General features: G+C 45.8%; 1 protein-coding gene across 2 annotated transcripts in view; it reads right to left on the reverse strand.

The window, feature by feature from the left end:
- si:ch73-22o12.1 (nectin-2) overlaps nucleotides 1-16,403 on the reverse strand; it is a 77,380-nt gene that overhangs the window by 13,885 nt on the left and 47,092 nt on the right. Inside the window, exon 7 of one of the 2 annotated variants that reach the window (XM_029742881.1) lies at nucleotides 6,628-11,470. The exons of the other annotated variant lie outside the window; for it this stretch is intronic. Coding sequence (XP_029598741.1) covers nucleotides 10,884-11,470 — 587 coding nt within the window. The 3' untranslated portion in view covers nucleotides 6,628-10,883. Of the gene's footprint in view, nucleotides 1-6,627; nucleotides 11,471-16,403 lie in introns of those variants that run through there. 2 annotated transcript variants of the gene reach the window in all.

Consider the following 16,403-nt stretch of genomic DNA (forward strand, 5'->3'; position numbering starts at 1 on the left):
TCCTCCACACAAATGACTCTGTGAAACCGGTCAACTGTTACAAAATTCCCCCTGCAGCTCAACCTGCTTAATACAATGCCTGGCTCATCAAGTCAAATAGACTGCCTACACACACTGAGCAGACACACATTGAATGCAAGCAGACACACACACACACATTGAATCCAGCAGCAGCCGCGCACACACACACACACACAGCACTGAACGCAGCAGCCGCGCACACACATTATACAAAATCCTCCAACCACATAAATTGTCACACATCTGTATGTGAACCACACATGCTACAAAAGGTACATCACATTACACCAGTAGCCAGGCAGTGTCAAAGCCACACACACAGGTAAACACACACCCCAACAAACACACACTAGAAGGCAACCCAATGCATTGTTCCACAGACACACTATGAACAGTGATTGACTAGGGAAGAGGAGAGCTGAGAGAGGCTGATATGAAGAGGTATTACCACACCGGGACAGCAGCAGGGTAAACGACCAGACAAACCTGGCCACAGAAAACCTCAGACACTAGACTGACCATGTAGCACAGAAACAGATATAGAAATGGAACAGCTCCATACATCACATGGCCTGTGTCCCAAATCGCAACCTATTCCCTATGTAGAGCACTACATTTGACCAGAGCCCATTTCTGGTCTAAAGTAGTGCACTACATAGGGAATGTGGGACACACTACATAGGGATCCATTTTGGCCACATCCTTGTAGTGGGCCTATGGAGGATAAAGGACAGGCCCTGTAATACAGAGATAAATTGTAGAATAGAGGCATGGGGCTACAGATGATAGAAGACTAGAGACTCCCAGACCAGACACACACTAAAGTACAGCTAAACCAATATAGTGCTGCTACGCCCAAGGAGCCACGGTGGTAAAAGATGAGAGCTCTAATATTGCTGGGTGTGTGTGTGTGTGTGTTACTAAGGTCCCAGGCTGCTCATTGCTCTCGTATGTCACACACACTGCTCACAGAAACTCCTCTGCACATGGACATGAATCAGGCCTCTCCATGGAGCTGACCCACAGCACCATATTTGTGCCCGTCACTGTGGCCCTGTCACTGTGCACCTGTCACTGTGGCCCTGCGGTGTGTTAAGAGCAGGGCTCAGCAGACAGGTAGATACACCACACAGTTCAATACCTTCAGCTCCCCCTCTGTGCCCGCTAGACAACGTCTGGCTTGCAACAGAGAAGCTCAATAAGTGGAAAGGGGAAGGAACTCCTTTCTACACAGAATAGATAGTGATCTGATGGGCTGCAGGTAACACTGGGGGGTTGTCAGTCTCCTGTGGTAACCAGATCAGAGAAACAGAGAGACAGATATAAGGGGAGGAAGAGAGACGGGATCTCTGAGCAGTGAGACGAGGAGCGAGGTGGGTTGTCAGATTCTCACCATCCATCTCACTTCGTTACTATGAGAGTGACAGAGGGAGAAAGGCCAAAGAAAGGAGGGACAGAATAGAAGATGTGAAAGAGTGAGCAGAGAGAGAGAGATGGAGAAGACGGATGTCTGATAGAGAGAAGAAAAAAAAGAGGTGTTTAGATGGAGAGACGGATGAAGAGATAATACAGAGTGTGTGTGTAGAAGTGTCAAGAGAAGTTGCCTCACACACAGACATAGCTGTGTGAAGTTGTCACAGTACTTCCCGCAACCTGACTCTATTTGATGTCAGACAAAGAACAGAAATAGACTTCACTCCTACAGGGAGAGACGAGGCCACACAGTCACTGAACAAATCACTCTGGACTGCCTCAGAGAGAAGACACACACAATATCTATCGCGTGTGTGAGAGACGCATGTACACCGTCACAAAGACGCACTGACCAGTTGATTCACTCTAGACCTGACAGAGTCCAATAAAAATGTCATACGACTTATCCTGACCAACCTAGAGCCAGAGTATTTCTGTTTCTGCTCTTCATCGGTGTGTGTGGGTGTGTGTGTGTGTGTGTGTGTGTGTGGTGAGAGCACGATTGAGAGCCTGTTGAGACGGTGAATTAAGCAGCCAGTGCATCTGATCTGCAGAGCGCCCCGAGCCAAACACACACACATCTACTCTTAAGAGCGGAGCAGGAGTAACCATTCTCATATGGATAAAGATCCAACTCAGACAGACAGTAGGTTAGTGCTGCCAGCTAACCAGGACCCTGAAAAATTGTAATTTTATTATTCTGTGTGCTTCAGGGAGAGGTTTAGTTCCAGGTACATCACAGCATTGGAGCTTGACATGCGCGCACACACACACACACACCTCTTTCATCTGCGGCTGCCGTCTGTTTTTGCAGGTGGTGGTTGAGGTCACTGCACCACTGAGTGGGACATACAGAGAGAACACACACACACACACTGATCTCACAGAATCTAAACTAACACAGCTGCACTAACCCCATGCCCCCCCTCTTCTAATCCTACTCCCCCCGTTTCTCTCCTCACCCCAAATCAACCCACTCCCAAACCTACACTATACTGAAACCCATCCATCTACAACAACCCCCCCTCTTCTCCTCCACAGTCTTCCTCCCAAACACCCTTCATCACCTCCCCCTACACTATACTAGAACCAATCACCCTACAACAACCCCCCCTCTTCTCCTCCAGTCTTCCTCCCAAACACCCTTCATCACCTCCCCTACACTATACTAGAACCAATCACCCTACAACAACCCCCCTCTTCTCCTCCAGTCTTCCTCCTAAACACCCTTCATCACCTCCCCCTACACTATACTAGAACCAATCACCCTACAACAACCCCCCTCTTCTCCTCCACAGTCTTCCTCCCAAACACCCTTCATCACCTCCCCTACACTATACTAGAACCAATCACCCTACAACAACCCCCCTCTTCTCCTCCACAGTCTTCCTCCCAAACCCTTCATCACCTCCCCTACACTATACTAGAACCAATCACCCTACAACAACCCCCCTCTTCTCCTCCAGTCTTCCTCCTAAACACCCTTCATCACCTCCCCCTACACTATACTAGAACCAATCACCCTACAACAACCCCCCTCTTCTCCTCCACAGTCTTCCTCCCAAACACCCTTCATCACCTCCCCTACACTATACTAGAACCAATCACCCTACAACAACCCCCCTCTTCTCCTCCACAGTCTTCCTCCCAAACACCCTTCATCACCTCCCCTACACTATACTAGAACCAATCACCCTACAACAACCCCCCTCTTCTCCTCCACAGTCTTCCTCCCAAACACCCTTCATCACCTCCCCTACACTATACTAGAACCAATCACCCTACAACAACCCCCCTCTTCTCCTCCACAGTCTTCCTCCCAAACACCCTTCATCACCTCCCCTACACTATACTAGAACCAATCACCCTACAACAACCCCCCTCTTCTCCTCCACAGTCTTCCTCCCAAACACCCTTCATCCCCTCCCTTACACTATACTAGAACCAATCACCCTACAACAACCCCCCTCTTCTCCTCCACAGTCTTCCTCCTAAACACCCTTCATCACCTCCAGTACACTATACTAGAACAAATCACCCTACAACAACCCCCCTCTTCTCCTCCACAGTCTTCCTCCTAAACACCCTTCATCACCTCCAGTACACTATACTAGAACAAATCACCCTACAACAACCCCCCTCTTCTCCTCCAGTCCTCCTCCCAAACACCCTTCATCACCTCCCCTACACTATACTAGAACCAATCACCCTACAACAACCCCCCTCTTCTCCTCCACAGTCGTCCTCCCAAACACCCTTCATCACCTCCCCTCCCCTACACTATACTAGAACCAATCACCCTACAACAACCCCCCCCCTTCTCCTCCAGTCTTCCTCCCAAACACCCTTCATCACCTCCCCTACACTATACTAGAACCAATCACCCTACAACAACCCCCCTCTTCTCCTCCACAGTCGTCCTCCCAAACACCCTTCATCACCTCCCCTACACTATACTAGAACCAATCACCCTACAACAACCCCCCTCTTCTCCTCCACAGTCGTCCTCCCAAACACGCTCTGTCATGTGGAAGGTGTATTCAACTGGATCTACATTTATCCATCTACCCCAACCCTGTCAGATACCCCCCCTCTGCTCTGGTGGCAGTGGGCCAGCCATGCACCACCCCTGGGAGCCCTGCTACCCACAATCCCCTGCTCCCCGTCTGCCGTCAGCTCCAGCCCGGTCAGCATCAGGAGAGGAAGAGTAATCTCCTTGGGACGCTAGGGGATACAGGGGCATCCCACCCCCGCCCAACTGTTGAGTGTGTGTGTGTGTGTGTGTGTGTGTGTGCACGCGCTCTCACAAAATGTAGCTTAATAAAACCCTGAGAAGAGTCAACATTATGACTTACTGATAAAAGGTGAACACCATTTCCTGTGTCTGTTATGCTAAAGAGTAGTCTCAGTAATCTCAAGAGTTCCAGTGTGTTCTGCTTTAGTGTACTTGACATTGACACAACAGCAGAGTAATAGAGTGGAATGCAGATATAATGCAGACAGTCAGGTACCCAGGCTAGGCCAGGAGAAGCCATCATTATGCAAACAGCAGGGAGTAAAAAAATCAAATACAGCACATGGAAAAAGGGCTCTGTAAGGTGTCAAATATTGTCATTGGTGTGCAGCACCCACCTCATATACAGGATTTGATTTAAATAAATAAATAAACTGTGCAAAAAAAAAAAACTATGAATACATTATAAATCTGTGGCTCTGGATTGGAGGAAGTCAAACAGAATCTACACAAAGCATGTGATGAGGCCAAAAGGAGTTTCCATTCACATTAAAAAAAGGTCAGAACCGGGCTGGCTACTCATACAGGTTATTGAAGAGATGCCTCATGGGTCAGCCCATCAATAAATCCTACTGTGATGCATTCATCAGGCCAGCTATCACACTCTGGGATTGTTGAGTCAGGCCTGGAGGCTAAGGGAGAGGGGTTAAACGGAGACAGGTGGCGGTAGGCTAGCTTCTATCCATCCATCAGCAGACTAGAACAGGTTAAAGTGTGTTAATCTATACACTACTGTATGGACTGGACAGTAGCTCAGACAATTAGAAGCCATGGACAGTATATCCTTTGAATGCTGCAGGGTAAACAGGCGTACACGCAGAAACGCATACGTCTACCCACTCAGATGTCCACACACACACACGTCTCCTCCCTCGAACGCCACCACACAAATGGCACCCCCCTCAGGCCATCATACCAGACACGGAAACAAACTGTCCCACTTTGCTGGTGTCTAAACACAAACATGCAGTTATAGTACACGCTGCCGTGAACAAACACAGAAACACATACGATTATTCCTAACCGAGTCCAACAGAGACACAAACAATGTCTACCTCATCCTCCCATCACAGGGAGCCAGAACAGGGCCACCATGACAGTGCCCCGGGCATCACTACAATAGAACTACAGCGGATTGGCACTGGACTGGTACAGCACTACGTTAAAACAGGGATTGGACAACACTGAGAGCTTGGCACTGCAGTGTCAGTTTGGCTTCAAATCTAGGTTGTGGTTTCTGGTTGAACAGCCAGGTTTTGGTTTAAGGGGTCACTGCTCTTAAACTAGAGGGACGTTCAAATATTTGTGTGGAGCGCAACACAGTGTGCTTGTATTCCTCTCAGGCGTTTTAAGTGATGCCACCATTTCCGCTCTGTTGTGAAAGGAAGTCTTTAGCATTCAGCCAGGAGCCCAGAGAAGAGAGTGAGAAAGAGTGAGTGTCGCCTTTTCATTTTGCCAGCCTCAAACTCAAAGCAATTAGTGGAGCCAGATGGCTGTCTGGACTCTGAATAAATAGTTTGAGCAACGACGGAAAAACTCCATAGACGACACAGACACAGACCTGTGGCAATGCGTCGAGACACAGGGAAGATACGGACCTAAAGAACCAAATTGGTTCTAGCTGAGACTACAGGCAGAAAAACATTCAAACAATGAATCCATTTCGACTTCATCTCTGCACTGTATTACTGTGGGGAGTGAAGGTCACACGGTTTTACAGTGATAAAATGATGGGCGTGTGCACGCAAGCACACGTCTCCTCCCACTTTTTGGACCAAACCAGTCTGGTTGAGTCAGCGGGTTCAAAGAATGCAGCCCTTGAGAGCTGGTCTAATGACTTAGTTTCAGCCAGCATGCACATTCCCCAACTGATAACAAACCCTCCCTCTCTGTGGTAATACTAAAGCAACACCACATTCCTAAGCCATTACACACTGTATCTGTACGTTTCCTTGACTCTTCCACTCTGTCCAAACTACCTGTTACCACGGCAGCGGGTTCACCTTAGTCAACCAGATGACATATGCAAATCAAACACAGGGGAAGGGGCTTGGGTGTGTGAGTGAAACGTGAGCTAACACACTTCACCTCTCTCCCTCGCTACCCTGCTCATGTTGACTCCCATAGCCTAGATACTGTCTGTTATCAGCACTCTTGACATTGAACAGTTTTATCACAACCGAAACGAGACAAACAGCAAGACTCAGCAGCTTCCAGGGTGTGCTAACATGTGACACTAGCTAACAGAGGACATTGATAATAAATATACCCACATACATGTCTACATTCAATTACTATTTATATTCCTTCTATGTACATAATACACAGCAACAAGGTCATCCTTTCAAAAATCAAGAAAACTTTAATTGCAACCAAATACAAAAAAACTACAAAATAGAAAGACATGACAAATAGTGACAAATTCTAAAAGGTTTCTTTAAAAAATAAAATAAACAAATTCAGAGAGCGGTGAATAAAAAGCACATTTTGTGGTAAGATTGTTTCGAGTGTGCACTGTACAAAATGGTGCACGGTAAAAGCACATTAAGCCTGTTTTGGCGTAGTAGTCTCAGCAAAGCAGTCGAGAAATAAAGCACTCCAAAAACATAAATTATAAAGCACTGCAATAAGAGATAAAAAGATAAGGACTTGTAAAATAAGCATTGATACAGAAGAGAATAAATCCTTCATGCTTGGCGCTGAGAAATAGAACACGTGACACCATAAATGATTAATTCTTTATTTTTCTTTCTACTAGATACTGTATTTATATATTTATACTATGTACACGTCAGGGGGAGCGATCGAGACGACCAGAAAGTTAAGGCGTCGATTAGTCATCAGTGTTTAGAGCCAGAGGAGGACGATGTGGATTATCAACAACAACTAAACAACCACCTAACTCTGTGTTCGCTCCAGGTCAGGAACATTACATCAACTCTCTAAAAGCATTTTGATTTTAAAACCTTTGTGCCAGGCAGTACAAGCAGAGATCAAGAGAAAGCATTTACTTAAAAAATAAATGTGGTAAAAGATTGGCCAATTGGGCATTTATTTTATCAAAGCTTTAAAAACGCAGCCCTCACAGAGAGGGAGCAACAGTACAGATGATTCTCAGAACACATGTTCCTTAAATCCCTGACAGTGGACAAGAGGTGTGTGTGTGTGTGTGTGTGTGTGTGGCTCTCTCCCAGTCTCTGGAGAACAGAAGGGTCTGAATGTTCTGACAGAGTTCTGACCACTAAGTGTTTGTGTGCATTTGGGGGAGTGTCTCTCCTACTAGTTCCCCCTTTCTGTGTGTGTGTGTGTGTGTGTGTGTGTGTGTGTGTGAGTGAGTGAGTGAGTGAGTGAGTGAGTGAGTGAGTGAGTGAGTGAGTGAGTGAGTGAGTGAGTGAGTGAGTGAGTGAGTGAGTGAGTGAGTGAGTGAGTGAGTGAGTGAGAGATCAGGCTGCAGGGGACAGTGTACAGTAATGTCGTCTCTAACTCCCTATGCTAAGAGACAGAGGGGACAGGAAATGGCCATTCGGGTTACACACCCTGTAGCACTGACAGATGTCCCAAAGCCTCTGAGCCACACACACACAGCGCTGACTCAGAAACCACACAGATCACTGCCTCTGTGGGAGCTAGTCTATCTGATAAATAGTGTGTGTGTTTATGGGTGAAGGGGCAGGTATCTTAAGTATGTTGATTCAGTTTAGTGAACCTGCCAATCCAGTTATTTCAGTCATCATCCTAGCTGAAAAACTAAAATGTTTACATGCATTTCAACTATTGTTCTTGAGATGAACTAGATTCAGCAGTATTTAATAGCTGAAGATGATCATCTTATACATCTTCATTGAAGGGTTGTCTATTCAAACAGTTACATTCGGAGTACAGTATTATTGGCTCTGATTGAACTTTGACCTTGGCCAAACCAGGAAGTGAGTTCCACATGACAACATCGACTATACAGCAGTTATTTACACTCTGATCAATATGCGCATTTTTTTCACAGGAGTTCGACAAGAAAAATAAAGATCCGTACATATATAGTATACAGATACCTCACACCAAAATATACATACAACTTTCTCCCTTCCCTCCCTCTTCACATCACAAACTGGAGGACATTATCAATATTTCTCCAGAGACACACTTCATCACCTTCATACAAATATAACTAGTGGGCATATCCTGTTTTGGTGTTACACACAAGTGCAAAGATTGGAGATGCGTGTTTCTTAGTGGTCATGATAAGTAGTTCACTACAGGCCTCTACGTTGACCTTTTTTAGGAGCACGTGTGTGGCTAAGTTGAAAAATGTAGGCACACACAAATAAATTTAGGAGCACAGTGAAAAATATGAGGTAATAAAGCTGGAATTCTACATTTTTCTAGGCGCACCGGTGCTCCAAAATAAAAATTCCATGTTGCAAAGCAAAATACTTAGACGCATATGGAAGTAAAATGGTTGCACTGCATGTGTACTGTATCTATAATGTTTATGCATACTGAGGACTGACAGACTCAGTATTAGGTTAGGCGAGTCGCAGTGGGTCAGTATCTATCCCTTCCTTCCAGTTCCTTCCTCTCCCCCACTCCAAGGTCAACAGCCACTACAAGAGTTAACGTCATCCTGGAACACTACTGCACATCGCTCTCTGTATTTTTTTTGCTTTATTTAAAATGGCAAGTCAGTTAAGAACAAATTCTTATTTTTAATGACAGCCTAGGAATAGTGGGTTAACTGCCTTGTTCAGGGGATTCGATCTTGCAACCTTTCGGTTACTAGTCCAACGCTCTAACCACTAGGCTACGCTGCCGCCCCCTGATTAACCAGGGAACACAATGAATCACAGGGGAGTCATGAGATAGGAATCGTTCAGGGGTTGATTCAGATCTGGGGTATTGAGGGTAGGAAACTAAGGCTCTTCAGGAAGACAGTTGGTTATAGCCTTTCAGTGGTCATCTGTTTACCTCTAGTGATGTATAATTGTTGTACATGGTGATATTGGCTTGAACAGCCCTCGACTGTCTTGTTAGAAAGACAAATGAGTCACTAAACTATCAGGCTCCGGTCTGTCTGAATCATGAAGGATTATACCCAGATCTCTGCTAGTCAATATAGGTCCTATAACAGGTCCTACTGTGTATGCACAGAATCAATCAATTCATTTGACTTCATTTATATCTTAATTGGCTACAGATGCAAATATGCCATCATGTATTTGGATTTCTATAGAACCTGACTAATCAACCTATGAAAGCTGAGATGTACAGTGAGCAGGGCATGACTCCACCATGGCTTTCTGAGTCAGGTCTGGCAGGAGGAAGGGGCTACAGTAAGTGGGGTGTTTGACACGTAGGGAGGGAGGCATGAAATACTCCCTCTGCTCTCCCTGTATCCCTGACCTCCACACAGCCCTGTGTAAATCACACACACACAGGGTAGAGAGAGGTGATGGAGAGAGACGGGGAGAGAGAGAGAGAGAAAATGTCCACGTCATAACATCCAAGCGGTGGTAATTTGGTGTGCGTGTGGGCTAAGCTGAGCGGTGACTTCATGGCTCATTAGCAATCAAACTCTTCCTGTCAGGAACACCACAAGAAGAGAGGGATCAAATGGAGGAGAGGGAGAACAGCCCTGCTGTTTCAGAGCCTTTCCTTTTACTCCCTCTATCAATTCATCCTAATCCCTCTCTCCCAGTCTCTCCAGAGATGAGAACAGGTGTACGGTTTCCCTCTATCCAATCCCTCCCTCCTATCAATCCCCCTTTCATGCACTCTTCATCTGGATGACTACCTCCTTCAGTAAGTTGTTTATCATTTCAGAATGTCCCAAACTAAATTCTGCGCATACTTCCAGTTGGTGGCACAATAGCAGAGAGAAAATGAGGTAGAAAGAGGCGGCCTACTGCAACATACAGAGTCTGACATTCTACTTAACCACAACTACATCGACCACTTCTGCTGCCAAACTTCCCCTTCCCTTCCCCAGTACTGTCACATGCAGCAGAAACAAGGCTACTGTAGCCGGAACAAACGTTGTCCCACAGGAGAGAGACGAGAATAGCAGGAAGCAGATATCCTCGTGACACCCCTTACATTGCTACTGTGCGTTTAGTGGAGATAAGAATTAATATTTTAGTGAGGAGTTTCTCTAGCTAGCGAGGGAACAGCTGCATGGAGATGCCATTTTACCCACAAGTCCCTACCGCAATGTGTCTCTCTGGAGGCTTCAATCTCCAAGGTCCCTAAGCTAAGGAAAGGAGGAACACAACAGACAGAGCAGCAATGTGAGGAAGATAGTTTTAGGATTTCTTTCATTTGTTTTGGTAGATAGATACCAAGTGATCCACTTTTCATATTTGTCTTATCAATACACCAGTCCTCCATCTTGTTTCTGTACATTCCCTCCCTCAGCCACTTCATTCAGTTCATCTTGCTCCCTCTGTGGGCTGCATTGTTGGTCGTTGTTAATATATTTCAAATGATCCAACAGAGGAGAACCCAACACCACAAACTCCTCTGGAAGGAGGACATTTTCATTCATCCTTTCCTTCTTCCATCCCCCTTTCCCTTCCTCCTCCTCCTCCTCTGCCCGTTCTTTCTACACGTACACGGCAGTCCGTGAGATGACCGACCCGTCGCGCTGAGACTCCATGTCGTCATCAAGGTAACCGCCCATGATTCCGTCCTGGTCATGTGGTGGGCGGAGCTGCAGGATGGGCCCGCCCCTTCCAAAGTGGTCGTAACTCTCCTCGTCGTCCTCCAGTTGGTCAAACTTCCTCCGCTCTGCCTCGTCCAGCTCGCCGCTCAGCAGGATGTCCTGCGCCGTGGCAACCCCCCCCTCACCACGCCCCCCCAGGTGTAGCGGCACGTGGTGATTGGCCTTGTCAGTCAGGCCATCATGGGCGGAGCCCTCCTTGTAGACGTAGATGGGGCTGTTGTTGCCGCCCACCCCGTTGCCCCCGGCGCCAGCACCTGTCCCGTTCTTGCTCCCCTTCTTGCCGCCACCGAAGATGCGCGACTTTATGTCATAGGAGCTGTGGTTTGGGTTGCCGCGGTAACCCTGCTGTTGCCGGCGGCTCCGGGTGACCAGGACGGCGATAAGGGCGGCGACGAGGAGGAGGGCCAGAAGGGAGCCAATCACAGCACCTGCCACCACGCCTGCGTTGGAGGGGACCACAGAGGGTTCTGTAGGGAGGGAGGGAGGGAGGGAGGGAAGAGGGAGGAGAGAGAGAAGAGGATGAGACAGGTGGAGGAAAGCAGATTGAGAAAGAAAGCAGATGGAGAGGGAAAGAAAGGGGAAATAAAGAGAGGACAAGAGGGAGGGAGAGAAGAAGAGGAGGGGTTGGATGATGTCAGCAGTCTGCACTGTATTCCACGTGATGTGTTTTTGCATGTGGGAGTGTGTGTGCTGAGGCTCTAACAGCAGTGTTTAATGTCACTGGAATTTCCTACTCTCCCTCTGAGCTGCTCTTGTCCCCATTCCCTCACAAATGCCCTAATAACGTCAGAGCAACATTTCAACAAGGTCTCTGCAACATCAAGGCAACGTGCCAGTGACGTCTTCTCCTAAACAGTGTGAGGGCAGTGTGCAGGTTCTCTTTAGTCTCAGCCCCACAAAATAGCAGAACGATTAAGCAACAACAAAAGACATCCTCTGGAGTCCAGAGGGCAAGAACAGGTGAAGGCCATGCAGGAGGACAGGACAGGAGGATGATAAATGGATGGAGGGATGCAGCCAGGGATGAAGGAGAAGAGGATGCGGGTGGTGGTGACTGACAGAGCAAGACGGCAGAATGACAACTCCTGCTTCAAGCTACTATAATGTAGAACAGGACAGTCCGTCTGCCCCCTCTCCCCTAGCTACTGAACACCCAACTGAGCTCCGTTGTATAAACCCCGAACAGTGTGTGTGTTTTCCCTCAGTTTGGTCATATTGCAAGGCTCATGAGTCCAGACACATCAGCTGGTGAGATTGCTAGTTATTTGCTACCACTCTACCTCTCTTCTCACCCATCTCTCCCATCCTCCTCCATCTACTACACCCTCCCTCCCTCTCATGTCCCACACACCACCCCCCTCAGCCCTCACTCTCTCCGTTTTTCTTTCCACACACTGCTCACTTGTACACGAGCAGCGCGCGCACCCCCTACCTCGCACAGTAGCTAAACCTTTCCATTGACACATGACAGTGAGACATGGTCCTCCAACCCCTCCTATAATAAAAACACAGGAACTGTACCTGGAGGTGCTAAAGGATGGAGTAGGTACAAGTATCCCCTAAACACTGACACAGGGTTAGGGGCCACATTCATCAAGATTGTCTCAGAGTAAAAGTGCTGATCTAAGATCAGTCCCCCCTTGTCCATGTAATCATTATAAGGCAAAACTGATCCTTGATCAGCAGTGAGATGCTTTATTAACACAGGCCCTGATATATTCTAATCCTCCCAATGGTTAAAGGTTGATTAATGTGGTACTATGTGGTTAGGGGCAAAAAGGTTGGTGTCTGGTCTGAGTAGTACAGCAGAATGCTAGTAGTGCGCTAGAAGAGGACGCTAGAGCGCTAGCAGAGGATGCTAGAGCAGAGGACGCCAGAGCAGAGGACGCCAGAGCGCTAGAGCAGAGGACGCCAGAGCGCTAGCGCAGAGGACGCCAGAGCGCTAGGGCGCTACAGCAGAGGACGCTAGAGCGCTAGAGCAGAGGACGCTAGAGCACAGAACGCTAGAGCGCTAAAGCACAGGACGCTAGAGCACAGGAAGCTACAGCACTAGAGCACAGGAAGCTACAGCACTAGAGCACAGGACACCAGAGTGCTAGCGCAGAGGACGCTACAGCACAGGACGCTACAGCACAGGACGCTACTGCTCGTGCAGAGTACGCTAGAGCACTAAAGCACAGGATGCTAGAGCACAGGATGCTACAGCGCTAGAGCAGAGGACACCAGAGTGCTGGAGCAGAGGACGCTAGAGCGCTAGAGCACAGGACGCTAGAGCACAGGCCGCTAGAGTGCTAGCACAGGATGCTAGAGCAGAGGACGCTAAAGCGCTAGCAGAGTGCGAGGAGTGCTAGCAGGAGAATGGCGCGCAAGACGGCGGTCAGTGCTGATCATTTGTTTTGGTAGCTGAAGGAATTATTGGATTTCCGTACCCAATTATGACCATTGGATTATTTCTACGGTCATAAAACCCTGTATGAATATGGTTTAGTTTATTTACCAAAGTAATTGATTACTTTCTGCAAGTTATTCACCTCTAAAACGAAGTTTGCGACAACACTAGATAGCCTGATAAGTTAGCTAGCTGAAAAACTAGCTTGTCGAACGTACATGGAAACTGCCACAACCAGAACCAAAAGGAAAGAAATGGAGAGATCATCAGATGGACAATTAACCACAAAAGATAGTATGATTTTGGGTACTCCTCTTCAGAATGTAACTGTGGGGGGAAATACTGCAATGGGTGATGAAAATGCGGTGAGCACAGACAACAATGTTCACATCTTGCGCCCCTCCAGTCCCTAGCTCAGGCCTTTACCTTACGACCCCGGCACTCCAGTTAAGCCCCAGGGGAAAAAGACGAGAGGCCAAGAGGGTATGTCACTTCTTGAGATGCAAAACAATATTGTAATGCTTTTGACAGCAAAGATAGATGAAAGGGCAAATGGCTTGGAGGTCATGGTTAGGGAGAATACGATGAAAATTGAGTCCATTAAAAAATCTGTTGACTTTATCTTTGGAGAAGTGAAAACCCTCAAAAGTGACATGAAGAAAGTGGAAGTTATCTGCCAGGAAAATGAAAAGAAGGTGGCTAAACTTGAGCAAAAGGTGAATGAGGCGGAGAGATACCAGCGCAGGTGGAACCTGAGGCTCCATGGAATTCCAGAGCAGGCGTGTGAGGACATCAAATGCAGAGTTGTTGACATCTGTGGAGTTGTTGACATCTGTGGAGCTGTCATTCCCAAATCAAAAGCCAAACTTCAGGAAAATGTAGACATCGTCCATCGTTTGGGAAGACTTAAGGATCAAGACAAGAGACCGAGGACAACCATCATCCGGTTCACCAACAGATCAACGCGGGATCTTCTTTGGAGGCGAGCAAAGAATTGTGAATTCCTCCAACAAAAATTGAGGTTCATGGAGGATCTGACCTCGGCAGACAAAGTGACAAGAGAGAAACTGTGGCTGCAGCTCGAAAGGCGGAAAACAGCATTTTTTATTTTTTTAAATCGGTGCAAGAGTGCTCATCGATGGGAAAGAAATGCGGCCAAATCAGAACATTTGAGTGAGAGCCAGAGTCTAACTCGGAAGAACTGTCAGGCCAAAAAAACTGATTACCAGGTGAAAAGCAGCCTTTTATTAACAATACTTTGGTAATTTTATGACCAATATTTTTTTTGCGGGGGGGGTTAATAATGGGATGGAAATCCTTTTGAGTTACATATCCTTAGGAAAAGCTTATATTAGCATAACAAGGTTGTTGGTTGAAGTTTATGTATTTATCTCTTTGTTCAATTAATGTCAGGGGTATTCGTCATTTACTCAAGCGTAAGGCTATTTTCCTGTATTGCAAACGGTTTAATGCTGACATTTACTTTTTACAAGAGACTCATGCTTGTTCTTCCGATCTATCTTTTTGGAAAAATCAATGGGGTAACGATATCTGGTTGGCAACAACCACTCTGCAGGTGTAGCAGTTAAGAGGTGCATTTAAAGGGAAGGTCATCAGTAGTAAGACTCACCACTCTGGACGTTGGTTAATTTAACAGTAAATTTCAACAGTGAAATGTTTTTATTAGGGAATATTTATGCATCCAACAACAAACCAAACAGGATATTATTTCAAGAATTTGAAGAAGATAGGTGTATTTCAGGATATCAAAATGATCTTAGGTGGAGATTTTAATTCTGTATCTAATGTGATGATTGACAGATATCCCCCTCCTAACAGATCCTGCATAGTTAATCCTGAGTTGAATAACCTATGTCTTGGATTAGTTGATATTTGGAGACCTAAATATCCTGATAAAAAGGAATTCACTTGGAGTAACAAGGACATGTCCAGACAGTCAAGAATTGACTTCTGGTTGATTTCTAATTCATTAGATAATTCTGTAGTCAAGGTATCAATTGAACCATCAATTCTTACTGATCATAAAGTTATATTCTTATCTTTAAATATTAATGGATCTGAAGTTAAACCGAATCGGAGTTATTGGTAACACAATAGTAGACTGTTGGAAGATAATAATTTCAAGATGGATGCCAAAGATATTATACAAGACAATTGGCGGAAAGCCCAACTATTTAAGTCTTATGGGAAATATTGGGAATTAATGAAGTACGAAATAAGACAAACAGCCATGAAGAGAGGTAAAGAAATTGCTGAACTTAAAAGATTGAGGGAAGATAACTTGTTAAGGAAATACTTTCTCTAATCTCTATGGAGGACCTTGATGAAGAAGGAAAGGGTCAGTTATTCTCTTTACAACTAGAAATGGACCAAATGTATAAAGAGAGAGCAAAAGGGGCATTTGTAAGATCAAGAAGGAGATGGTTGGAGGAAGGTGAAAAAAATACAAAATACTTTTACAATTTAGAAAGAAAGAATTCTGAATTGACATCTATTCATAAGCTCAATATAGATGGCAAAGAAAATTTAAAAAACGATATTTCAAAATATGTTTCGTAATTCTATGGTAACCTTTATACCAGTAATGCCTGTCCTACTAGTGACATATCTGCCTTTCTAGACTGTCAAAGACTGTGCAAAATTCATAGATGAAGACTTCCAAAAGTCTTGTGATGAAATTATTTCTATTACTGAAATAAAAAAATGTATCAGCAAGTTAAAAGAGAACAAATCTCCAGGGAATGATGGCATTATCAGTGAATTCTATATAAATATTTTCAGGAGGATATTATTGAATTTATATTTCATGTTTTTAAGGAGGCAATTGATTTAGGGGTCCTGCCTGTTTCTATGACAGGGCCTAATTTCTGTAATACCCAAACCAAACAAAGATTCTATGATGTTAGAAAATTGGAGACCAATCACATTAATGAACAATGATGGAAAGATACTTGCATCCATCTTTGCAGAAAGACTTAAAAAAGGTCTTG

The sequence above is a fragment of the Salmo trutta genome, chromosome 3, assembly GCF_901001165.1.
Source record: "Salmo trutta chromosome 3, fSalTru1.1, whole genome shotgun sequence".
In the NCBI taxonomy this organism is placed as follows: Eukaryota; Metazoa; Chordata; class Actinopteri; order Salmoniformes; family Salmonidae; genus Salmo; species Salmo trutta.